The sequence below is a fragment of the Rhinolophus hipposideros genome (genome assembly GCF_964194185.1).
Source record: "Rhinolophus hipposideros genome assembly, chromosome: 12".
Taxonomy (NCBI): domain Eukaryota; kingdom Metazoa; phylum Chordata; class Mammalia; order Chiroptera; family Rhinolophidae; genus Rhinolophus; species Rhinolophus hipposideros.
Window position 1 is genome coordinate 39,795,280 of NC_138058.1, and position 26,793 is coordinate 39,822,072.

Below are 26,793 nucleotides of genomic sequence, written 5' to 3' on the forward strand. Positions count from 1 at the left end.
ATTCTCAATCACTGGAGAATTTATTTAATATAAAGAGAGTCACTGAGGAAGCCTATTTAAAAATGCAATCTTAGGCTCTGCCCTAGAGTCTGATTTAGTAGGTCTGGAGTAAAACCTACCTTAATAGAATCTCCACTTTGAAAAAGACTCCTCAAAGTGCATTAGGCATATTATATCTGAGCCCTTCCTCTGTCTATTAGGAATTCAGCCTACTTAGATAGCAGAGTGGCTGCATAATAGAGGTAGCAGCAAACACTTTAGAGATCCAATGAGACTTCACAGACTACTGATAGGGGACCCAAGATTTAGAAGGGATATGGAGATACCTGGCCTAACCCTCCTCTCAAAGAAGTTGAAGTGAAGACAGAAGGCTGACTTATTTTTTTTTAATTTTATTTTGAAATAATTATGACTTGTAATTTTAAGAATCTTCTGTGGTAAACTATTCTAATATAGTTTAGAAAATTTTCTCCTCTCATGAGTTTGGCCTAATCAGTCTCAAAGTCTCAAAATCAGTCTTTACATCTTCCAGCAGTAAACTTTCACAATTCTAACTCCCTTCCCCCCATACCTATAATCTAAATGTGAGGGTAATTCTATTTGTCTTAATTCACTGATATACTCGTAATAAATATGATTCTCTAAGTTATTAAATAAATCAATTTTAATGGCTTTGGTCCCTGATCAAAGGAGACAGGGGCAAGATTGGGAAATAATTTAGACTTACTGGGAACCTGGTGTCAAGTACTGGGGCTAGGATTTTTATAGACAGTAAAATTAATGCACTGATACAACCACCTTATGAAGTAAGCACTCTCTCTACAAAAGGGGAAGTGAGGCTCAAAGAAATTAATTGATCTGTCCAGGATCACACAACTAGCAAGTTAAAGACAGTGTCTGGGCCTAAATTTGAATTCAAAGTGCATGCATGCTCTTTCTATATGTGCTGTTTCTTACTAAAATCTACAAATAGCCCTCCAATTGTCAATTGTATTAACCTTTTCTCAAACTAAAGTATCTCTGTCCAGAACTACTGAAAAGGAGGGAAAGTAAAGTATTTTATGGGCATTTTTCTGTCCTTATTTAGACATGTATGTCTATAATACAACAGGAAAAATTTGTGTGCCATAGGGTAATGGGAAAAATAGAGGAAGTAAATAATCTGCCACTGACTACATGACAACACTGCTTGTGGACATTTTATTCACTTTAAAATAAATATTGTGCTGTAAAACTGTCCAGAACTAAAATCTGTAGTACACAGTAGGCAAGCACAAAGGATAGCCAGCACAGTATGTTGTTAGATTAAATCATTCTAAGTTGAAAGAGAAGTATCACTGACTGTCTGTCTATACCAGGTACACACTTTGAGGGAAAACACACTCATAGCAAGGAGAAACAAACAGATAAAAGTTCTGAGAGAGAAACAACCTATTACAAATAAGAGTTTCTTGAGATTAACAGAAGTAAGGAAAATTTGTATGTGAGGCACTACTGTGCGCCCAGTTTGTAGTTTAATACCTGGAAGAGAGCAGTTGCAAATAAAAAATGTGTTGAAAGGCTTTCAGACACTAGAATACATATTTTACATAGTCTCCCATTTAAACAACCTCTTATCAATTTCTTTTTTCATTATCTTTACTTCATTAGCTAGTTATAGACATTATAATTTACATAATAAATCTATTATTTAAAAACTTTCAGTAGGTACAACAATTATGACATTTCATTAGGCTTGACTCTAAATTGCTTGGATGAGATTTATTTTGGAATCACATTATCCAAGCAAAGAAAAACAATCAGTTCATAAAACATAACAAAAATGAAAAAAGTGAGACAAATGCCTGCCTTAAAAGTTTATCAATAATCTCTTATATATATACATATATATTCACAAAGTGGTTGAGAGTCCTTTTATGTGATCGTTTAGATAAGGTCCAATGGCTGAGAACTCTATAATGAGACACAGGATCAGACAGAATTCATCAAGACTTTCAACGATTTTTTTCTTTCCCCAAACTTTACTATCCTTTAGTTGGGGAGAGAAAGAAGTCCATTTTCATCTGCTGTATCTAAGATTTTACATATCACTGGAGATTCAACCTAAAGAACAACAATAAAAACATTAGAAAGTTGCTAAGCTGAATACTTTATTTAGTACTATTTGGCAGAATGAATACATGTATGTAAATTTGTAAAATATATGAGCCCAATGTTATTTCTATAAATTGAGCTTTTCGGAAAAAAAAAACAATTTTTAGTCAATGATATAAAACACCAGATAGGTAGAGAAGGTATTTTCACCTCTAAGTAAAAGAGATGAGAGAGAAAAGAAATAAAGAACCAAAAAAAGGTATATATAGCTAGGTTTTATACACAAAAAAAAAAAAAAAGATTATGGCATAATAATCAGTGCACAATTCAACAAAAAGGCAAAGAAAAATGTAACCCAAAGATGGGCCAGGTGTTCAAATTATTAGCTGTTAAGATAATTATAATAAACATGGTGGCGGAAATAATGGAAAAGGTAAACATGTATGAATAGATGGGGAATGTTAGTAGAGAAAAGGAAACTGTAAAAAAGAACTAAATGGAAATGTCAGAAATGAAAAATATATCAAAAATAAATTCATTCAAAGATCTGATGTGACACAGCAGAGGAAAGAATCGATGAACTTGAGGACAGTTCAACAGAAATGACCCACGCTGAAACAAAGAAGGAAAAAACTGAGAATAGAAGTATCTGAGATTTGGGGAGAACTTCAAACTAACACATTTAATTGGAGTCCCAGAAATAGAAAAAGAGTGGGGCAGAAGAAATCTTTGAGGTGATAATGTCCAAAATTTTTCCAAAATTGACGAATTATATCGACCCACAAATCCAAGGAGCTCAGTGAACTTCAACCAGGATAAATACAAAGAAAATCACTTGTTAGCACCATGTAATCAGAGGTAGACCCATACAGTTTCTAGAAGAAAATATATCTGTGATTTTGGAGTGGCAAGATTTCTTAGAACAGAAATATATGGTGATGGAAGGAGAACTGACTGGGTGGTGAACACATAATGTGAGATATCGATGTATTAGAGAATTGTACACCTGAAATCTATGTAACTTGACTAATAATTGTCACTCAAATAAATGTTAATTAAAAAACATTTTTTTTCTTAGAACAAAGAAAGCATTAGCAACAAAAGGAAAAATATTGAGAAAATGAACTTCATCAAATAAACTTTTCCTCATGAAAAGACATTAATAAAATGAAGAGGCAAACCACAGATTGGGGAAAAAATATGCAGTATAAATACAAAGAACTCACATCAAGAATATATTTTAATTACTTGGAATAAATAATAAGAGAAACAACAAAAATAAAAATAGGCAAAAGACCAACAAAGATTCTTTCCTTGGCCAAACCACAGTCAGGCTCCCCTGAGCCCACTTTTTGACAAGGCCTCTTTTGGTCCTTCGGCCCTATCTTGGGCCTGCTGAGTTTAGCTGTAGCAAAAAATCCTGATAATCAGTTAGGGAGTATCCCTCACGCTCAATATCTAATCACTCTCCATATCTGATTCATTCATCAGCCAACCCCTTCCTCCCCATTTCTGCCTGTTGGCTATACACCCCCAGCTCTTTTTGCTGTATTTGGAGTTGAGCTGGATTTCTCTCCCCTACTGTGAGTCTTGACATCTATTACACTAGTCCTGAATAAAGTCTTCCTTACTGTTTTAATAAGTGTCAGAATAATTTTTTCTTGGCTAGACACTTCACAAAAGAGGATATATGAATGAATAATCAAATGAAAAGGTGCTCAAAACCATTTTTCATGTGGCAAACAAATTAAAACCACTAAAATGGCTAAAATACAACGACTGACAATACCAAATGTTGGTGAGGATGTGAAAGAACTGATCTCTCATATATGCTGATGGAAGTGTCAAATGGTACACTACTTGGAGAACAGTTTGGTAAAAGTTAAACATATCTAATCTATGATTCAGCAATTCCACTCCTAGGTACTTACCCAAAAGAAATGAAAACTTATGACCACAAAAACGCATGTAAAAAGAAATGTTCATAGCAAAATGAGAAAGAACCCAAATGTCCATCTATAGAAGATGGATAAGCAAATGTGGTATATTTATACAAAAGAATACTTATTCAGTAATAAAAAGACAATGAAGTACTGATAAAAACGATAACATGACTGGCTCTGAGAGACATGCTGAGTTAGAGGCCAGGCATAAAAAATTATATGCTATATAATTCCATTCCTATCAAATCAAAAAAGAGGCAGAACTCATCTATGGTGTCAGAAATAAGAAAAGATATCTTTGGGAATTGAGGAGTATTGACAGGAAAGGGATATAAGAAAATTTTCTGCAGTGATATATACCTTGTTTTAGGTGAGAGTTACATGGGTACATAAAATTGTCAAAACCCGTCAAACTCAATACTTAAGATCTTTGCATTTAATTTTATATACACTATACTTCAATTAAAAAGGTATCTATCAGGTTTTATAGAAGTAGTAGTATGGGGACTATATTAAATTTTGGAGACTACTGAAGGTCTTTCTAGATTTAATGCTAAAAATTGAAACATGGTCCCAACTGAATTCCTGAGTATTATTTTTCTACTTACCCCAAGGATATACTGACAGGAATGAGGCTCTAGCATATATACAGTAACAGCATGAGGAGACTCTGATTCTTTGCACCTAAAACAGATAACACTTTAAAGTGCTGCCCAAACCATAAAAAATTTTTAATTGTTTTCTTCTTAAGCTATAAAAATTCCATATAAGTAGTCCTGTATAATTTAATACATTGAATTCCATTATTTATAACAATTTAATAATTATAACTTATAAATAACTTGTTATTGAAATTAATTTTAATATCTTAGAGTAAAAGAATAATCTTATGACAACACATACATTAATTTATAAATAATTATGGATAAATACAATTATTCACAATTACATTTTATATTTATAAACACTTTTGCCCACAGGAAACAGATTAAAGAGAATGAGAAGGTATACAGCATGATGTGATGGTCCAACTTACTTTAGTTTTACAGTCACCTGTCTTGGTTTGTCAGTTATATCACAAATATCTCCATTCCCATAAAAATGTGACACCATCCTGAATGAGAAAAACACACAAGCTTTATTAAACCAAAATTCACTAATTCAGACTAATTGTAATGGGTAGGGTGAAAAGATCGTTAGAGGATCAGTTTTACAATAGTTAAAAAAAATCTGACTATAAAATATTCTTTAAAAATACATATTTTTAGGGCTATGTCACAAAGGGTCTTTCAGATTCTTTAAAGTTAACCGTTTCTCCAGGCCTGTATATTGTTTGCTTTGTGGAACACTTCCCTTCTTCCCATCCTCCATCCCATTCCATCCACTGAAATACTGTAGTGCCGGGGTACGAAAGTCAAGCCTAGCCTAAGCTACAAATTCCAAGTGAGCACGGTCGAAACAAACGCTTTAATTCTGCTAGCCTTACATTCCTGTGTTTCAGTATTTGTTGCATGAGCTATTTTCACATGAAACATACACAAACATAAGAAAAATATTTCTATTTAGTGTATTCTAATTATTCTAATACTTAAATGCCTATCTCTTAATTTTGCTAACTTTGATTTTGGTCAGCCCAAGAAATCAGCACATTCTGAAAACAGTCTCTCAATAACCTCTGTACTAGGAAGGACAAAAATAACACCCAAAAAGGGGGAAAAAATGAGTAATTTAAAATTCACTGGACAACAAACTACTAGAAAAGCTAAAGTTTAGTTATTCTTGGGAAATAAGAGATAATTTACTTTAGCTATAACAAGGTATACCTATACACGTATAACTCAAAAGAGATGAGGTAGTTTTTTAAAAAGCCACTGTTTAACTATTTTCCACCATTACCTCACAAAGGTTAAATAACAAAGCGAAATGCTAGAATATATTTAAATAGAACTAAATAATTTAAAGAGCTGAAGATTACACATGAAAGAGGGCAGTGCTTTACAACAGCCTCAGACCTACTACCTCTCATTACCTACCGCCACCAGTTCAAGGTGGCGGCCAGCCAAGTTGATTGCATGCTGTATTGCCATGCTGAAGGCACTATGCTTTACTTGAATCACCTCATTTAAATGTCACAACAATCGTACTAGACAAATACTGCTAGATAAGAAAAGCAAGGCTTAAGAAGGTTATGTAATTTGCCCAAGGTGGTAAGTGAAAAGCCAGCATTTGAATCCAGGGCAGTGGACTTCAGTGGCTGTACTCTTAACAATTACACTATATTGTATCACCATGAAAAGAAAACTAAGCTAAGGGATAGCCCTGAAGAAAACTGACCAGGGATTTTACTTAAGTGTTTGCAATTTATGTTTTTCAATATTCTGAGTTTTAAACATCCTACTAATCAGATCCAAAGGCAAGTGAAGTTAATCTTTACCTGACTGACTGGGTACCATCGTCTTGAAGGTGATAGGCTCTAGCAGTATTCTTCTTGGCCCATTCAATATGCTCTTCTTGGTTCCAAGTTCCCACAACCACAGAAGTTTTCCCACTATCCTTGTCCTAATATATAGAAAAATAGTTGTGATGATGCATACTTGACATCGTCAAGTAGACTTTTATGCTGATGGCCTATAAGCTTTAGTCCTTATCTTCATCTGCACACTGGATGTCTATGTTTACAGGTAATTTTAGTCAAACTCAACAAGTAGAAATTTGAGCTCATTATCTTCTTTTTCCCTGTTTCTCTGAAAAACAAAAGAACTTTCTAGTCAGACTAGCTCCAGATGTAGTTATTTTTGACTCTTCTATTCTCTTCCTCTCCTATATATCTGTCAGTCCTGTCAGTTTTTTTTCCTGGAGATGTTCTCTGCTTCAGACTCTTCCTCTACATTTCCACTGCCAACATCTCACCCCCAACCTAGATGATACCACCACATACTACTGCCATTCTTAATTAAATCTTTGGCTTCTATCTCTTACCCTGCAGCCACACTGAGCCTATCTTCATCTTCTTCTCTTTGAAATGCAAACCTTCGGAATTATACTCCTCTTCACACTACTCATTTCTGCATCAACAGTGTTCAAAGACTCCCTTCCCCATCCTGCTTTTATTATTTTTTTAAACACTGACTATATGCTGTCTTATATGTAGACTTCATTCTCTCTCCTTCCTTTCCCTTCCTCTCCTCCCCTTCCTTCCTGTCTTCCTTTCCTTCAGCATATTTTGTGCCAAGTACTGTGCTGGGCACTAATGAACATTTGATTAGTAGAATTAAAAACCCTTACAGTGGCTAATGAACTAGGCACGGCCACTGCCCTCGTGAGCTTATTGCCTAGTGGAAGAGAGCCATTAAACATTATTTTAGCAACTAGTCTGTAAATTCCTAGACAGACATGGATTAAGAAGTTGGATATGGAGCAAGACTGCCTGAGTTTGAATTCTAGTTTCACTATTTACTTCCTATGTGGTCTTAGGCAAGTTACTAAATCTTTGCTTTTGTTTTCCTCATTTTGGAATAACAATACTCACCTCTAAGGGCTGTTATGAGCATTAAATGAGTTAATATGTATAAAATACTTAGAACAATGCTTGGTATACAGTGAGCACTATATTTGTTAGCAACTGTTATATTTATATCTCCGAAAGCTCCGAGCAGAATCCCTTAAAAACGTTCTAGGTTATATGACCATGGCCAAAATAAGGTTGATAAAAACCCGGTGCTGGCAAGTACATGGGAAAACAGCCACTGTTAATGGGAATGTAAACTGGTCTGATCCTTGGAAGGCAATTGTTCAGTAGGCATATACCTTGATCTAGCAAGTACATTGCTAGAAATGTGCCCTATGAATATACTGGCAAAGTTTACCAACAGAACTATTTAAAAATGCTCACTAAGATGCCATCACCGCAAAACTGGAAAGAACTTGAAGGTCTATTAGTAGAGGTCTGGCTAAATACATTGTGGGTATAGATATAACCCTCTGTACCTGCTGAAGAGAATGAGATCAGCTGTTGCTGACAAGAAAGATCTCTAAGCTCCTAAATGAAAAGAACAAGTGCAGAGCTGTGCACCAATCTCTTCTGCACAAATAAAAAGGTTATACCATTTACATATATGCATCTTTGTTTTTTCTTGTGGAGGGTTAACTGAGAAAAAGTTAACAGCAGTTACTTTTGGGAAATGGAACAATGGTGGAGCAGAATTTTACTTTCATTCTGAATTTCTGGCACATGTTCTTTTAATTAAAAAAAGCCACTAGGTATTATCTGGGCTGTAGTTAGAGGATACATGTACTTTATCATTTTTCTGTATTAAAAATTTTATTAAAGATAAATAAAACATCTACAAAGCAGCAAGAATAAATGGAAAGAATAGTGAAATTGAACTCAATTTTAAGTGAAGAAAAAAATGTCCTAGTTTATAGATGCCTCATAAATTTGGAATGATTTAAATGTGGAAGATGAGTTGATGAACCTTCCTGGTATGATCTTGGAATTTAAGATTGGCTCAAAACATCTCAAGAGGGCAAATACAGTACTTTCTAATTATTAGTTATTATTTCTCTTTAGAAATAAAAAGAACCTTTTCAAGTAGCCAGGTCAACATTTATTATTTGTCTTTAATGTCTAGTAGTTTACCTTACCAAATAAACTGCAACTATGACAAAATTAGTGGGGGTTGAATTTCAGAATTTAAGCAGCTTGGCTCAAGTGTGGGAGAACATGCTATCTTATTTATGAAATTATAAATAAAAGGAAGAATAAAAGGTCAATGTGTGTAATCTTAAAACTTATTTTAAACTTGAGATGACATAGCACTTTCTTTTGGCTGAGAAACTTGCTGCATTTACCCTATTTTACTAACTCCAGCAATCATGTACTATTACCATTCACTTCTTATTTTAAAGATGACTTACAGCTGAAAAATACAATTTTTCAGCAATAAAAAAGAATGAAATCTTGCCATTTGTGACAACATGGATGGACCTAAAAGATATTACACTAAGTGAAATAAGTCAGAGAAAGACAAGTATCTTATGATCTGACTTATATGTGGAATCTAAAAAAATAAAATAAATGAACAAACAAAACAAAACAGAAACACCCATAGATATAGAGAACAAGCTGATGGTTGCCAAAGGAGGGGAGGGGATAGAAATACAAAACAAAACAAAACAAACACTGATTTCCTCTTTTTTTATAGAAACTAGTTTTGGAAGAACCCCAGCTAAAGGACAAACACTCAGTTTAGGGGTTCTCCCAATGGTGTTAAAGGTGGAGACCACAAGAATGAGCTGTTAATTTGGCAGATCACCTTAATGAATTTTTGAATGTGGAAAGGCAGATCTGTTGCTTAGTTTAGTGTCCCAAGTGCAGAGCTTATCAGAGAATAAATTAGTATGATTTTGGATGTTAGCAACCAGCAGCTAGTGAGGAGAGAAAAGGTAGCAGGGATGCTGAGAGGTAAAGCTGGATTGGAACAAAAAAAGATAAAGATGAATTACAACAATGACTAATTTCTTCGTCAAAGCTAAAGAGATTAGTCACACTAGCTTATTATTCCTCCAGGCTCATAGTAATACAAGAATCTGAGCAGTTAATAAACAATGTTACTTTAAGATGACTGACTTAGCACCAAGTTTTCCATTTTCCAGAATTTAGACAGTTTAATGAGTATTTCCACATTAATATCATTTCATAATTAAAAGTAATACCAACCCCCCCTCCTTTTCCACAAAAGATTTTTAAAACTTTAATCCATCTAGTGGTAGAATGATATAAATGCTGTTCTATACCTCATGGTATTGATGTACGTGTTTGCCATAGCAGAATTCGTATTTCCACCAACCAACACCCTATTGGAAAGAAAATGGATCCAGTTACATACAGAGAAAGGGGGAATGGGGCCTATCTCAATATTGCCACATAATAGCCATAGAAATACATATAATTTTAAAAACCTGTAACAGCAATAATATGGTTGAAAATTTAAAATTACTGAGAAATAAAAAATAATAAAATGACAAATACCAAGAATAACTGCTGTACAGCCTTGATAAAATGAAATAAAGTGAAAATTCTACTTTTGTAGATGTCAACTCAAGTTTTAAATGTGATTGCTACATAACCAAAATGTAGGCTACACAATCACTGATGCCCAGCCCAGTAATCAACCAGAATCAGATCCGTCAAATAAATGCCAAGTTTTAGCTTGTGAGTAAAAAGAACATAGTGGCTATAGATTAAATTATAGTGAGATACAGAGAGAAAATGTGCATTGGAAGGCTTCCATCATCCTGCCATTTCTCTATAGATCAAAACCTTTAGAGGTGCGGCTAATGCCTCTTGACTAACACACTATGAACGCTGTAAGATAAACCGAAGGTTCACTTCTCACCCCGTGAAAGCAGTAAGAACCACTGAGGAACTCTTTTATGAGTTGGTCATCTGTCAACTTGGATATGTGGGTTGTTCCAACAGTGAGCACTGGCTGAGAACCAACAGCAATGGGTTTGTGGATTGCTGGAAATCTCTCTTCTTTAGTTGATTGCAAATCTTCCTAAAATTAAACGTACACATGTTGAAGGGTTTCTTTGCCACACTAATGTTTTCAGTTATGACTTAAATTACTAGTTTTAAACTGTAGAAAATTTGGAAACTAAAAGTTGTCCACTCATTTTTAATGTGTTTTTAAAAAATGAATTTTGCAACACTTTATAGTATAGAGAAAGCTCTGGAAGAATATTAGTTCCACCTACCAGTCAGGTATGGTGGCCATTCTTCACGTACAAGATTAATTTCTATTTCATAAATTTTGTCTCACTAGTCTTATTAAGTACTTTGCTACTTGTCAGATTTTGTCTTACCCTTAGTTTTGAAAAATGTGGTTACTATGGGTAAAGAAAAGATAACAAGCAGGGTAAAGAGGAACTGAGTAGGAGCAAACATGAATATTAGTTATAAATATTCAAATGTAGCAGGACTTGCTTGTTGCCCTGGAGGAACCTGCAATTTAGTAAAGGAAAACATCAACTAATAAGGGTGCAGGGACCAGCAGATTCACAGAGGTAGGGGTGATTCAAATAGACTTTAATGAGGAATTGAAACATGAGGACTTCACAAAGAGAAAACCCCTGATTAATTCTTCAAACATAAATAATAATTTGTGATTTATGTGTATGTCTGTGTATGAGTTTTGTGTCTGTGTGTGCATATACGCATGTGAACCTGAGGAAGAGGTGAGAGCAATTTTTAAAGCTAAAGACATAAGCAGGCACCATATGGTGAAAAATCATATAACCTCAAGAAGTTTAGACATTATCTTATAGGTTTCAGTCAAAGATATGGAATGATCAGATTTTTAAGTAATTACTTGCAGCAGTGGCAGAGAAGAAGGAAGAAGAAAATCAAATCTGGAGATGGGGAGCCCACTTAAGAGCTGCAGCAACCCAGGCCACAGATGACCAGAACTTACAGCAAGGGAGTGCAGAAGAGCGGTGGAGAGGATAGTTTTGACCGAGGTTAATGAGTTAGAATCTGGCAGTTAACTGGGCATTATTGACAGTGAATTAAGAAGAAATGAATCTAGACTAGAATTAAGAAGTGAGAGTATCAATTATAATTGAATAAAATAATTTTAAAAATTAAGTAGTAAAAGTGTTCCCAGTAAATGAATAGTGGACATGATGTCTCCTTTTTCACCTGCTATAGGTGCCATTGACCAATTGTGATTTTTTAATTTTATTTCAGCTTGGAGAAGTAATTGGATGGTTACTTTAGAAACGAATGACCATATCCCTTCTCTCTTCTAATACTAAGGAAGAACAAAGATTGCTAAGATGGATTCATATTTTTTGAAAGCACCTTGAATTTTATATGTAACTCTACATTCAGAGCCTACTATGCTCCTGGCACTATTGTTTAAGTGCTGAGTATTACAAGTGAAGCAGACATAGTCATTGCTCCTAAGGAGCTAAGCTCTAATAGACTAAACTAATTACTCAGAATACGTGAGACCTATAGAAAGGTTAATGAAAAAAACAGCAATACTGCATAGTGAAATCTGCAGCTGAGGTAAGGACAAGAAGTAGGAAAAATAGAAGTATGATCATTTATTATTGCTTCTTGTGGACAGAACATCTACTGTCATTTTTAAGGAAAATTATGCCAGTAAAAGCTAAATGATAGTTTTTGTAGTGGGGTTTAGAAATTCATAAAATGAGTCTTTATAGTCCAGTAATCTCCAAACTAATGTAATATAACAACACAGGTAGAACATCAAACTAAAATTCTTATGTCACATTTGTAGTTTTGTTTAAAAAAGAAAAAAATTCTTTATGATGAAGCTTGATCCACACTTAAAAGGGTAAACATATGCAAAATATCAACTTTTAAAAGTTATGTGTAATAAACTAGATTTATAAAACATATGATTCTGAAAAAGATCAGTTTTAAGTGAGTAATCCTACTATATTATCTAAGATTTTCATATACAACATGCACTCTAAAGATCCTTAGTATTTTGAAAGCATTATCATCTATATAGCTTTTTAAGAATAGTTTTTCTTAACTGGAAGATTAAACACATTAATTAAAGAAAAGTAAACTGGCACTTCTTCATTGAAGAGTAATTAAAGTTGGGATTTATGAAGCTTTTTTATCAAGTTGACTTTTAAGTACCTGCCAGTATTTAAATCATTATCAAGGAGAAGACCAGAAGAAAAGTCCCCCTCCAATCTTTTAATACAGCACTTCTGATCAAATGCCGATTAATGTTAAGATAATTTTTCTCTCCTATCAGAATAGCAGTGTTCACAACATCCACAAAGAGTTCGGCAATACTTTTGCAATAAGTACTCATGAGAAGGGGAGAAACAGCGCTTGCAGCTAAATGTTAACTGAACCATTGTTAAGTACTCATAGCATAACAGGCATCGCTCAAGGAGCTGGAAACCCCAAAGGAATGAAAGCACAGTATATTCTCCATCCATTTTAATGTAAGAACGCAGGAAAAACAACCAATTTTATCCATATAAGTTTTATAATGGAAGATTAAGTAATACAAGACCATGGAAGAGGAAACATTTATCTCTTCCTGGGGTAATCCATTAGAAATCCTGGCTCAGTTGCAAAGGAAGTGACACTGGAAGACAGTCTTAAAGCAGAAGCAGCAGAAGTTCATGAGGTGCAGGGGAGGAAGGAGAAAAGGCAATAGAAGAAGAGGGAAACAGTATATCCAAAGGCCAGGAGGCTGGAAGGAATGTGGTACTTTTAGGAAACTCTAAGTTGTCCAAAATAGCTGGGATAAAGGGAATGGGGATATGAGATGAGGCTGACGCCAGGTCACAAAAGGGCATGTATTCCCCTTTGATAAGATCATTGTACGAGCATCTATTTTATCCTGAGGTATAGATCATGTTTACCACCAAAAGGCTAAATACATAATCAAATGTTCATTTCAGAAAGAGCATTTCGTTAGCTGTGCGGGAATGCATGAGGAGACTAGTTTCTGTTCCTAGGAGATGATGTTCTGAATTAATGACAGGACAGATTTGAAAGCATTTAGAAGATAACAGTGATAAGTCTTAGTGAATGAATAGAGTTATAGATGAATTAAGAGCTAGGTAAGAAAAATGACTTTAGTTTCTGACTTGACAATTGGGTAGGGGGCACAGTGCTTTAAAAACAATAGAGAAGAAAATGGTCAGTGTGAAAGAGAAGATAGCGTATCAAAGAGGAGAAGCAGCATAGAGAAGTGGTTAAGAGGACAGGCTCTAGAATCAGACTGCTTTGATTTTAATCTGTAATCTTGTAACTTTCCCTCCTTGAAGCTCAATTCCCTAAACGGTTAAAGAGAATAACAGTAAATCTTGTAGGTTGTTGTGAGGATTAGATAACAGGTGTTAAGACACAATACATATTAATTATTGTGATTGTGGTTTGAATTCAGGAAAAAGGTCAGTGTTGAAGATGTATATTTGGAACTCATGGGCATATAAGTGAAAGTTGAAAGAATGGGCATAAGTGAGCTTACTCAAGGAGACTGTTAAAAGAGAAGGCAAGTATGGATAGAACTGTGGGAACTTCAACATTTTAAGGGGCAGGAAGTAGAGAAAAAACTAGAACGCAGAAAGAAAAAAAGAACCAGAAAAGATTAGAGAGAATGACCTGAAATAAAGGGAGGAGAAAAAGTTCAAGCTTCACATATTCAGTGTTTTCTGGTACTAAGATGAAGTTATGCGTATGTCCAACAAATTGGAACCAAAAAATTGCTGAGATGGGTTGTAGTCTATTATTTCAAGGGGCTTGCTTAGCTGGGAAGTCCAGTCGACTAGTTAAAAATTAAATGTAACTAGGATGAACAGGATGTCAAACTTTAAAATATTATAAAATCGTAAGTATCAGAGAATGCTAAAGTAGTTTCTGAGACATACTAGAATAAGGAAAATCAGAAAATCAATAAAAAGAACTGGAATTGAAAAGTTTGTCAGGAAAATAAATTACTACTGCTATAATACAGAAATCATTGAAATGTTGATATATACTCTAAAATCTGGAAAAGGGAACAATGAGAAAATACTGTTAGATAATTTTCATACCTCTTTATTTCTCCTAAAAGGCACCCTCAGACTTTCTTCCTGCTGTTCCAACTGTTTTAGAGTGAGGGGTTTAAATGGTGATCCTGGCAGTGACTGGCAAAATATGTCATTCACAGGAGAGGCTCTGAATCTGTTCAGTAAGAACAAAGCATTAAAGCTAAGCATATGGCACTTATGGCATGTGCACTTCATGTTTAAAACATTAAATCCATATCCTACCTATATTTAGGATGATTGCACAAGAGTGGTGTCAAAATGACAACTTCATATTCACAAGTTGTAACTTCAGCTACTGAAAGAATTTCATGCTTAGATTCAGGATGGCATATGTACATCACAGTACTGGATCTGGGCCGGTTCTGTTTCAAACTACAAGGTGTACCATTTCCCATTCCCACAGGATAGTAGGGTGTCATCTGACCTTCGATATTTTTAGTAGGAATCTTAAAAAAAGAGTATAAGACAGACTTTTCATTAGAAATGGGGGTAGAAGTAAGGATGGAAGAAGTTCTTATTCTGAAAGGAAGAAACTGTATTTTGTTTATAAACCAACATTTATAAAGGTAACATTTCTATATTTTCTGTAAGTTCTCCCTCTAATATTCTTTTGATTCATAAATTCTTATATGAGCAAATACGTATTTTGAGAGCTAGTTTAATATAGCAAAAAATAAATTTTTATTTAGTGCTAAAATAAAGATATTAAGTAAATGTACATTTATATAAAAGGATATAATATGATTATATCATAATTAATATGAATTATTTTTAATAGTTCTAAAAAAAGAGACTAAGATAAAATATGGGAACTTACTATAGTGGGCTGGTCAGAGCTTTCTAAACTCTCAGTGAATGGCTGTGGTAGAGTTTAGATTCTAGAGGTTTGAAGTTCGATTCGTCAAAATGTGGGCTATATAATAAAACACTATCTTCTAAACAGGAATCTAAATATTGTACTGGTTCATCATTCTGCTCCGCTTTTTCCCTATTACTAATATTAACAGACATATTTTTCAGCATATAAACTCCTATATAAATCTGCACAAGGCCAGCAAAAGACAAATGGAGAAATTTTCATGGAATGGGGGAATAAAGATCAACTCAGAAAACAAGGATTATTAAGGAGTTAGCTCCCCTACTTGTAGCTACATAAACACAAGTAAAATCTCATATAAGGGCTTTAAAAAGATCTCATTACTAAAATCTTCAAGCAAGTTCTTCGGAGGCAGGGAGCTCATCTTGTATCACTTTGGTAACCTGTCAGTGCCATGTCCAAAATAGGCAATAAATAAGTGCTTCTAGGGAAAAACATTTTGAGATTTCTTATATGCTATTTTCATGCTACTGTCTGGAATGAAAAGTCCTGGGTTCAAATCTAAGCTTTGAATTTACCAGCTTTATAACTTTGACCAAATTTCAGTTTTTGTCATTTGTAAGAGACTAATAATATGTAGTCTAAGGTTGTGGGGAAAATAAAGTGTTACCTTTTGTTACATGCCTGGCACAATACTTGGCTTATAAATCGGGGCTCAGTAACTGTTAATTTTATTCCTTTACTCTTTTCTTCTTTGTCATTTTACACTTTGAATTCCATCTTGCTAGCCTCCAGAGCCACATTATTTTATCTCAAAGGTGTCTGTGAAATTAAAATCTTTCAAAATAGCAACCCTATGTGTGTCTATGCTTAGCTTATTAATTCCCCCCAAAACCCTCCTTGCAAGTTATAGGCATCCCTTTGAAGTAATTTTTAAGGCCTTTTGCCATTTCACTTTACTTCTAATAAAAATAGCATTCTGATATGAAACCATTTAGAGTAAGATCCTCTATCAATATGTTATTTAACTGTGGAAATTCTTAAGATTCAGAAAGCATTCCATGAACTACAGGGGCATTTAAAAATTGTGATTAGGCAACCTATGGAATCATTCTTTTTAAACAATCCTATTCAGTCATCATTATGCATTCACATTCAATAAACATTTATGAAGTGCCTGTGTTATGTGGCACTTTGCACTGCGGGGTAAAGAGATCAAAAACAGTCCCTGCTTGCAAAGACGATGCTTGTAGTCTGGCAGCTTGTTATTTACGTGTATAGTTTATCTGTTTTACCCATCAGAGAGAGGGACCAAACAACAGAAAAAATGCAAAAGCTCTTACTGTAATTGTCTCCACTGTTAAATAGAGGGAACCACTGCTAAGAACAGAGATAATATAATGCTATTACAGAAACTTTCCTAGACATGTCTGTGGTAAATTTGTTTATTTTTATATGATCTTAAAAATAAATAAATGTATCCTAGTGTAACTTTTCTCACAAAAACCTAACATATTGCAAATTTTCTTTGACCCAATGTTTTACAATACTTGATAGGTAAAGAACATATGGCTATATTCTGTCAATTACGTTGTATAAATTCATGCCTCACTAATAGATATTAAGAGTGAAAATCAACATTTGTCACTTGCCTCTTTTGATTTTTCCTTTTCTTCTGTTTCTTGTTCTGTGAAATAATACAGAGTAAGATAAGTGTAAAGAATGACCACTGATATATATAAAACACAAATGATTAAGTTTTCAATCAACTTTGTAATCTTAAACTTCTTTCTAAATAAGACCCAAAATATACATATGCTTTTTATCTTACTACTCTTAGCTAGTTTCCTCGAAACAGTTTTGTTTGAAAGGACAGTCATATTTAATCTTTACCTAGGAAATACTCTCTTTGACACATAAAAACCGGCCACAACAGTATTCTTTTGAAGTTTTTTTAATCACAGTGAAGAGTTTAATCTTAATTTAGTTGACTAATTTGAATAATAGATTAATAAAATATTTCACAATTTGAGGGATACATCTATATGTCTATTTCCATATATATCAGAACTTTGCTTAAACCAAGCAAGACTAACACTATATAAACATGACATTAACATGTATATTTTATCAGATTTTAAAAAATTTAATAGGTAGAAGAAAAGCATGTTTGTTAAAGCAGAAAATAACAAAAAGAGCTCTTTGAAAAAGCTTTCTAAGGAATTATTCAGAAATTTTAGTGGTTATTTAAAATTCAATAAGATCTTTAAATTCCAATTTGAACATTTACTTTAAATCAAATTCCAGTATTACTATCAAATCACTATAGAAACATACCTTTTTCAGATAGAAGGTTCTTAGCCAACATATTCCCAAGGTAGTACTCATGAATATTTACTTTCTACATTTAAAAATAAAATAAAAATATAGTTAAGTATTTTTCAAATACATTTTTCAAGAATACAAATTTAAAACCACAATCTCATTACTACTAAAGTTTTCATTGTATAACGTTCCATACTTCATATTTTGAAGGAAAAACATACTTGACCACTTTCTTTCTCTTCATGGTACTGTCGAATGTGTTTTCCGTGACATACTTCATAAGTCCAATAAGACTCAATCTAAGAAAGATGGACGTATTTAATATACAAAAGCCACATCATCAGTTGAATTACTTTTTGGTATTTTAAGTAGTTGGATAATTTCCACCAAGAATTAGAGTAAGCTTTCATTAAATGAAACTTACTATTATGTCTCAGAAAATTATGAAATTTCTGAAGCCTATTCATTGTTTTTGGTAATTAGCTGTATTTGAACATTCTGTGAAGGAAATAAGTCTAGAATACACCTGGGGTCTGTAATAACTACCTGGCTTAGGGATCATTTTATATATAGCTTAAATAATAATAATTACCATTTTTGATTAAAATTGTATATAATGAAAATTGCTTTTGATCTGAAAAACATTCAAAACAGTTTAGTAAGTGGTTATTATTTGATACTGGTATTGGGTGTTTGCTGCATATAGTATACAGGAATTTAAATGAACAAAATAGTATTAATAGCTTAGATTTACAAGTAAAAATTTGATACAACATAAGAAAGTAAAAAGAAATGTAGAATTATTTTCAAGGGTCTATTGGCTGCTGGAAATTTATTTTCTAGTTACCAAGTGAACATAAAATACATACTCTGTAGGAACAACTGCTTTGTTTAAATAGTGGCTCCAATAGCTCTCTTGGATTAGGGCCTTTATAATCCTTTTCTTCTTCCTATGAAAGAACTAGAGTTTAATACTTACAATTATTCTAGAACTTCACCCAAATCTGCTATTTGAGTATTAACTCATGGTCACATCACAAACGCTTGGAAATAAAAGAGGGAAAAAAGTCAAAACCTTTAATAATATCCTATGGTACACTTCTTTCAAAAGAATTGAAGGATAAAATATGGAGCCATAGAATAATCTTCCATTCTTTCTTAAGAAAAGTTTTCTGAGTATCAGTTTTCTGAACAATTCTTATAAACCTGTTTCAGAATTTTTAAATGCTTGCATCAAAACATTTTAGCTATGAAAGCCTCAGAATAGTGGAATGTTGTAGACTATATTGGAAAATTTTAAGAACTTCTTAGTTTTTTTACGTATTTTTAGAATTTCAGACTTGAATGCCATATGTGTATGATTGTGTGTGTGTGTATTGTCTTAAGGAGGTTTAAAACAAAATGAAACAGGTATCTGTCTTTCACAGAGTTCAAATCTGAACAAAACCTAAGAAAACATCCACTGAGTTTAATATTTCCATTTTATAGATCATGAAAATATTATGTAATTAGCTCATTAATTTATTAAGTGGAGGAATTGAATTTCAAATTTGTTCAAGGTTCCATAGCTAACTATAGCCTATACCTCAGCCTCCTGGCTCCTAGGCTGGTGTCCTTTCCATTTTACCATGCTGCCTCTCCTTTTTCATCTTGAAAGAAGTCATTGCCTTAAAGGATGGATAAGAGGCAGTTAGGGCATTTTAGGAGGAAGAAACCGGCATGAACTAAGGTAGTGAGGAAGCATAAGGTACCTAGATTTATTTATTAGCAATTCTTTACAAAAAATGTCATATATATCATTTAACAATTATACATTATTTCCAAATCTTTATATAAAAGAAAGCAAGCATGGAATTAGATTTTCATTCAAAACATTAATAATTGGTTGCTAATTTTTCCAAGTTGAACTGTAAAATAGAAAAATTTAGGATAAAGAAGTGATTACTATTTTTATGGTAAACAGGATTATAGAGACACCTGTCAATTTTAAAGTATGTGGCTGCAATCTTTGGTGATAGGGATTATCAGTATATTTATAAAAACATACCTCATCCCCACCTGTCACAAGGGGAAGAATGCACTTATATTTTTCTTTATGTGTAGTTGTCATGATGACATAATTATCTTCTTTATACAAAACTCCAGCTGTAGGCTAGAAATGAAATAAAAAATATACATTACTTTCTCTGGTTAAATTGTATTACACTGCATAGTTCACAAACCTAGGTCAGTAATTCATCATTTCAACAGAGGATTTTTAAATCTCGTATTTCAAAAAAAAAAGGAAAAAGATTCTATGTATTTTTTTAATGACAAAATGAAGATGACAAACTTTATACTGGTGTTACAATATAACAGAAAAAAAATGAACAAAGTTTGTAGTATAAAGAAAAAGGAAGTAATGCAACAGATTGAAGTTAAAATATGGATTAAAAAGCATTGAGGCAATAAATGTTCATGGATATACCATCACTGAATACTTATCATTCCTAACAATTACCACTATATGAAAGAATCCACAACAATTTGCAAAAGTACTCTCAATTCTGTTGGATGGGACATTTGAACAAAATACAGTGTTTTTCATATTTGGATAATGTATGGATAAATTACTTTTAAAAGAAAAATCACTATGAATCCTGTGGGCTGATTTATTTTAGCATGTATCATGGATCCGCAAACCTTTTCTGTAAAGGGCCAGATAGTAAATATTTCAGGCTTTGTGTGTCATATGGTCTCATACTCAACTATGCAATATGTGCGTAGGCAATATGTAAAGGAATAGGAATGATGGTATTCGGAAACAATTTTATTTACAAAAACAGGTGGTGGGCTAGCCAAAGGGGTAGTTTGCTGACGCCTGGTATATATCAGCAAAACTATACTTAAAGCTTTCTATAGTATGAAACCAAACAAATTCACAAATCGAATATGAATGGAATTCAAATGAACATTTTAATAGAACTGATATTTAATTAAAAAGACATCTCTGTGACAGCAAATGTATCACTAACTACTAAGGCAGAGGTTTTACAGTATATGCGTTCCGTGATAATTCAATTCTCTTTTCTCTTCTTACAGTACTATGAAACCACTATACTATTTGGCTATCCCTGGCAAGGAAAGAACTACTCTTATTAAGTAAGTATGTTCTAGCCTCAATTTAACAAAGCACCTCCTAACCATAATAAAACCAGGACTACTTGACACCAATGTCATTTTAAATACAAACGCAAATTAGGGCAGTTTTCCCAAGACAGTAAAACAAAACAAATAATAGCAGTAAATACTAGCTGTATTAACTACACAACAGTACTATTTTAAACAACAGTACCATTTTAAACTACGGTACCACTTTAAGTCCTTTATATTTATTAACTCATTAATTCTCAAAACAAGTATTCTATCCATCTTACACTGAAGGAAATTGAAGTCCAGAGCTTAAATAATTTGTCTGAGCTAATACAGCTCCTAAGTAGCACAGCCCAGAGACCAAACTAAGTAGACTGGCTCCATATTGTATGCTCTGAACTGTTTTAACGTAGCTGAATCGGTTTTTGTTAACTTTTGCTTTTTTTTTTTTTTTTTTTTTTTTTTAAGATTACAGACTCGTGGATTATGGTCAAGGATCCCTATTTAAAAGACCATTAAAAGTGAAGAGGGAAATCAAAAAGATTTGAAAGTGAGAGTTGCAAAATCAAATTTATGATAAAGGAATCCTTAGAAACATTTATTTGGTTGAGCCAAAAAATTGCTGAAACATTTATGCCTTTCAGTGTTTTTCAGATATATTCAGAATATGTGATAGTGAGTTGTGCCAAGCATGACTCACGTTCACTTAGTAGTGAAGGGTCTGAAGTCTTGTAAAATCATTGCTGTACTGTATGTAGTGAGGGCAGATCCTAGCACTTGAATGTATTCCCCTCTATTTGTGAGATAGATACCTGCAACTCTCAAGTTCAGAGTTGAATCCTACAGCGGTATCAACTTGTTTACTAAAATGTTCACCACAATGCTAACAATGGGAAAAAGAACTGTTTGGAACCACCATGAAGAAAAGGAAGACAATTTTTTTGTAATAAAAACTACTCTCGGGTTTTATGTCTATATGATAAAGAAACTCATTCCTTTGTCTATTGTTTGTAAGGTCTAGGTAACGGGTAACAGGAAATAGAAACCATCACTATTCTTGTGTGAAGATGCAAAGATTTCTTTGACTAGTGTAACAAGGGCTGCTTTTCTTGTCAATAAAACAGACCAAGGAGAAATTTTTCTATCTGAAAACTTTTTGCTGCAATAGGGAGTCACTTATTGGGATCACAAAGTAAAATTCCCTACTTTTTTGTGAAAGAAATTACTAGGAAAAAGTAACGTTTTTAATCTTTTGTGATTTTCTAAGTTAAAATTTATTTTGATCTAGGTACTTACTACTAAAATGCTTCCTTCTGATTTTGTGAAACAGGTTCTTACTTAAGGGGTAATATTAGTGATTTGATAAAAATCAGATTTTAATATAATGACACTAAAAAAAGGGGGTATGTGATACTTTAAGGTTAAGGAACTTTAAAAATATCTTGGCAGGGGATAAATTTCTGATGTTTGACATGGGTCTGGAGGAATTAAGAGAGTTAAAGGATGAGAGACAAAACTATCCTGGGAGAAGCTATAAAATAAACTCAATGGCACAAGTTGTCAACATATACAACATGCTTGAAACCATGGAGTTAGTCACCATTCTTACCAACCATAGTGTTTGAGGAAAGTTTTTGAGTGGGAATACACTTCTATTAATAACAGAAGTAGAGAAAATTAGACTTATGTTGTGGGTTTACTTTGGTGAAATCCATAAACTCTGTAATGAATAACTGAACACTTCAATGACAAAGATATTTCAGAAGGAAAAAAAAATATATAAACAAAATTGAATGCTAAAAATCAGTCAAGAGTATCATAATCATTAAACATTTAAAAATGCACAAATTTTTGGTGCTTAATACTTTTTCTAAGTAAATTTGAAAGCAAAATTGTAATGATTATGTAGTTATGACATATCTGAATGGGAAGATGATTTAAAGCACAAAGAATTTTAAAGCTGAAAAAATTTCAGATCTAATCCAGTCCCTTCCAATTTTACATGGTAGAGAGATAAAGACCCTCATGCTAGTTAAAACAGCTGCTTAGTTATATACAAATGTCCAACCAACTGGCGCATAAAACAAATGACAGTGCCAGCTGAGGTTTGTAGCTTCAATTACATAAAGTAGGGAAGCCTTAAGATTATAAAAATATTTTTTTAAAAATTCAAAAGACTAATGATAATGACTCTTGGGGCTCACTTTTGCGTTAGGGCCACAGACCTTCTTTCAACTCATATAAAAATGTCTCTCGATTTTTCTCAAAATAACTCAAACTTAAAAAAAAGAAAAAAAATTCTCCCCAAATCTTCCAACGTGCTCATTTTAGATTATGTTGTATTGCCAAAGAAAAGTAATTAAAAACAAAATTTTAAGATAAATTTAATAGGTATGTGAAAGATTGGTATATAATAACCTCTTTTTAGTCAGAAAGAAAACGGAACAATTTGGTAGTAGTAACCTCCAAAAGGCTAGTTTTAGTCATCCATTTATAGGTCAGTAATCAGCATGCTTTTCTTAAAATTAAAAATAAAAACACAGGCGCAAGAGTAAAAAATTTTAATGACCACATTCTTTAAACATCTGCCATGTTCATTCCAAGTGTGCTCTTTGGAAACAACAGAGGTGGCTTAAAGTATTCTCACCCCAAGCTTTCTAAAGTTGTATCTGACAACTTACTATTTCAGCATATTATCAGTATGTCATGGCATTAACCCAAAGATAAACCTGGTTTCCCAGAGAAATGTTTGCACACTTAGATAAATTTGAACTACCAGAACTGAAAACAGAAGGGTGGAGAAACACACCAGGTGTGACACATGAACAATAACGTTTGCAAACAGAAAGCTGTTGTGGTAACGATGACATCCACTATCTTGGTAAATCCTGTTTTGCCACGACGGTATCACTTCTGTTTCAATGAAACAGTAATAGAACATATATACTAAAATAATCTCCCAAGTGGAACGACTACAGGCAATTGGAATAAGAATTTTGAAAAAAGTTTCGCCTTTCCCAGGCTTTCAATTTGAAAGAAACGACTTAATATACGGTATCACAAGAGCAAATTTTTTTATTGGCCTGCAGGGCATAGGAGGACGTCAGCAGTAGACTCCTCCAAGGGAAAAACTGCACATGTTCGTTACCGCGGGGTTATAGATGTTCTTTGCTGTACGAACAACTGACCATAAAACCTCCTGGTCCGGGGCTTAAATAACAGTCGTTAAGACCTCGAAACGGCAAAGGATATTCTGCAAGAGAGCGTCGTGAACATCTCGCAGGCAAAACAGCCAGGCAGGGAACAGGGCCGCGCGTACAGGAGAGAAAGGACGCACAGCAGAGGGGAAGCCCGCGTGTGCCGTCCGCGGGGGGTGTGGGCGGGGAGGCGGGCAACCGCGCAGCAGGCCGGCGGCCGGGGGAGGAAGAGCTGCAGCCCAAGGAGGGGACACCCCTGCACGCCTGACGGGGACCTGAGAACGCTTCTTCCGCAGGGCGGGGTGTCGGCAACCGGGGCTAGTGCGGCAGAGGTAAAAGGGGGCGAGCCGGGGACCCCCGATCGCCAGTGCGTAGCATGGGAGGCACGGCCGCTGAATGCGTTCCCCCGGCGCTTGCTGCGTGAATGAATGAACGCGGGGCGGGCAGATGCCGTTTCGGACCCGGGAAGGAGACCTGCGCCGGTAGAGGTGGTCCGGGGGGGAAAAGCGGAGAACGTAGCACACCGAGGGAAGAGGCCGAACCCCTAGTGCCGGGAAGAAGAGAGATGGCTACGGGCTTCGCGAGGGCACTGACCAGAGAGAACTCGGTGCCGGGCCAGTTGACTCGGAAAGGGATGTCGTCGCTGAGCTGGGGGAGCGCTCGGCCGACGCCGGACGCCTCTAGGAGGCCGCAGAGGACCAAGAACACCGGTCCGCCTGGGACCAGACTTCGCGCGCCGCCGCCTCCTTCCTCCATCCTCCGCCGCCGATTTCTCCAGCCGCCGACACGACCTCCTCTGCCCACAGAGGAGACGAGGGGGAGGAGGAGGAGGAGGCGGCGGGACTACTGAAGCCCAGGCAGTCCGGGACCCAACCGCCGCCACGTCTCCTTCCGGAGAGCCCGGCAACGCCGCCCCCGCCGGCCAGGGCCACCCGCCACCGTTTCCGGGGCAGGCAGCATATCAACATCCGGGGCCGCCGGGCCGTCCGCCTACGGAAGCCGGGACACTGGCCGCCGCTTCTGGTCGCCTACCACCGCGGTTTCGCCGGGGACTCGAACGGAGCGGCCTTCGGAGCGGGGACGCCGGAAGAGCCGGCCGCGGACCTGTCTTTTCCGCAGAGAAGTGGGGGCACAAAGAGCGGGTGAGTCCGGGAGGTGGCGGCCGCTCCCGCCTGCCCCCCGTGCGGCTCTCGAGCGAGTGGGCGGCGGCTTGACCCGCCCCGGAGCGGGAAGAGAAGTGCGAGTGGCTGCAGGCGCTGGTCTTTAGACGAGGACGTTCGAAGCACCGATGATTGAGAAGTGGCGGTGTTCCTGGCGGATTTACCCTGGCGCTGCCGTTCGTGTTCCCTCGTCCCGCCTGCAGCAGCTGCACGCTTCCTCTCTCCGCCTCGAAGTTTCTCTCCGCCTCTTCGCTTGGGGGCGGTGGTGAGCTCAGTCCTGGGCGGCTGCGGACTGACGCGGGGCGGTTTGCTCCGTCTGTGCCGCCCTGGGCCGCGGCGTCCCCCAGCGGAGCGAACCTGTCACGGTACGAGAGTACCCGAGCTGTCCGAGGTGGTCGCGGACGGAGCCTGTCCTCGTGGTGGAGGGCAGCTAGCCGTCTCCGTCCCTACTTTTTGACCCCAACGCGGGGCATCTCCTTCATCCCAGAGTTGACTTGTTGTTTTCTCAAAGAAGCTCCTAAGTTTCCTTAATGTGAGAGGTTCAGGGCCAGGTGAGAGTGAGGTTATGAATCGCGTGAAGACACGTCTGACGGCCTTCAAAGTAAGACAGAAAGTTTTGGGTTCCCATAGAAGTTATGTTTTAACGTCTAACATAATGGGTTATAACCGTGTTAGCCACGGAGCACCTGTCGTTGTCTTTCTGAAGGTTGAGAAAAGCTAAATCTTTCTTTCTGGATGTGCCCTCCCCCCGCCCCCCCCCGCCCCCCGGCGCGAATTTGAACCAAGCCATCACGTAGGAGGAGCATTCTATTCGTCATCTTAAAAAGTTCCTTTTTTTAAAAAATATAAATCCACAGGATCGAAGAAAATTGCTTTGTTCCAGAATTGTTCATTACTGTATTTTGCCCTTGTTATTAATGTTGAATACGTGCTAGATCACTGGGATTGGTAAAATGGCACATAAATGTGTCTCTTATCATCTGTGTCTTATGGTCTAGCAAGAGAGAAGTTACCCAAGCAAGTAATTGCCACCTATTGTGATAATAATAGTAAGTAACATGTCTTTAGCATTTACTCTGCGCTAGGCACTAGCCCAATTTGTATGTATTGTGAGGCAGGTATTATGAATTATACAGTAGAGGGATGTTAGAACGGACATAATAAAGAAGGAAGTGAGCAACTCTGGGGTTGGACAGGAAAGGCTTCCCAGGAGAGGTGACATTGGAAAGTGGGTTTTAAGGATTTATAGGAGGTCATCAGGTGGAGAGGTGGGGAAGTGCATTTCAGGCATAGCCCATGATGGTCCATTAGGGCTTTTTGGTGTAGTCAAAGGGCAGGGTGGGAGGGAATCACCAGCAGGAGATCGATGCCGTAGAGGAACAGAGGTGGTTATTCAGGGCGGGTTGCGTATGCCCTGCAGAAGTGCTTGAGCTTTCTTCAATAGGTCAGAATTTCTTGAGGTTGTAGACTTTTTGCATTGGAGTTATCTGAGGTGACCCGTTTCTCAAGTATACAAAGATCAATGATTC

At 35.9% G+C, this 26,793-nt stretch overlaps 2 protein-coding genes across 5 annotated transcripts in view; one reads left to right on the forward strand and one right to left on the reverse strand.

Moving 5' to 3' along the window:
* Positions 1-1,181: 1,181 nt before the first annotated feature.
* On the reverse strand, positions 1,182-25,044 carry ERLEC1 (endoplasmic reticulum lectin 1). Its single transcript, XM_081069511.1, has 14 exons — positions 24,699-25,044; positions 19,823-19,927; positions 18,645-18,725; positions 17,997-18,074; positions 17,788-17,851; positions 17,103-17,137; positions 14,856-15,079; positions 14,637-14,766; positions 10,436-10,597; positions 9,834-9,893; positions 6,472-6,596; positions 5,074-5,151; positions 4,646-4,721; positions 1,182-2,103 (listed from the first exon to the last, which is right to left on the reverse strand). Exons 1-14 carry the CDS (start codon positions 24,858-24,860, stop codon positions 2,032-2,034), a joined length of 1,452 nt encoding a protein of 483 aa, XP_080925637.1. The 5' UTR covers positions 24,861-25,044; the 3' UTR covers positions 1,182-2,031.
* Positions 25,045-25,098: 54 nt separating this feature from the next.
* ASB3 (ankyrin repeat and SOCS box containing 3) overlaps positions 25,099-26,793 on the forward strand; it is a 90,594-nt gene continuing 88,899 nt past the window's right edge. The window contains exon 1 of one of the 4 annotated variants that reach the window (XM_081069510.1): positions 25,099-25,246. The gene's annotated coding sequence lies outside the window, so the exon portion shown is untranslated. Of the gene's footprint in view, positions 25,247-25,343; positions 25,866-26,793 lie in introns of those variants that run through there. The other 3 variants (XM_081069506.1, XM_081069505.1, XM_081069508.1) reach the window with 3 other exon arrangements.

What these genes read in the sequence shown, in the direction of transcription:
- ERLEC1 (XM_081069511.1), bottom strand. Translation starts at nt 24,860, where the DNA reads ATGGAGGAAGGAGGCGGCGGCGCGCGAAGTCTGGTCCCAGGCGGACCG. An exon ending in TTGTGACAGGTGGGGATGAG is followed by an intron (nt 18,726 to 19,822) that starts GTATGTTTTTAT and finishes GTTCTTTCATAG; the next exon opens with GAAGAAGAAAAGGATTATAA. An exon ending in GTTCTTACTGCTTTCACGGG is followed by an intron (nt 9,894 to 10,435) that starts GTGAGAAGTGAA and finishes TCTTTCCAATAG; the next exon opens with GGTGTTGGTTGGTGGAAATA.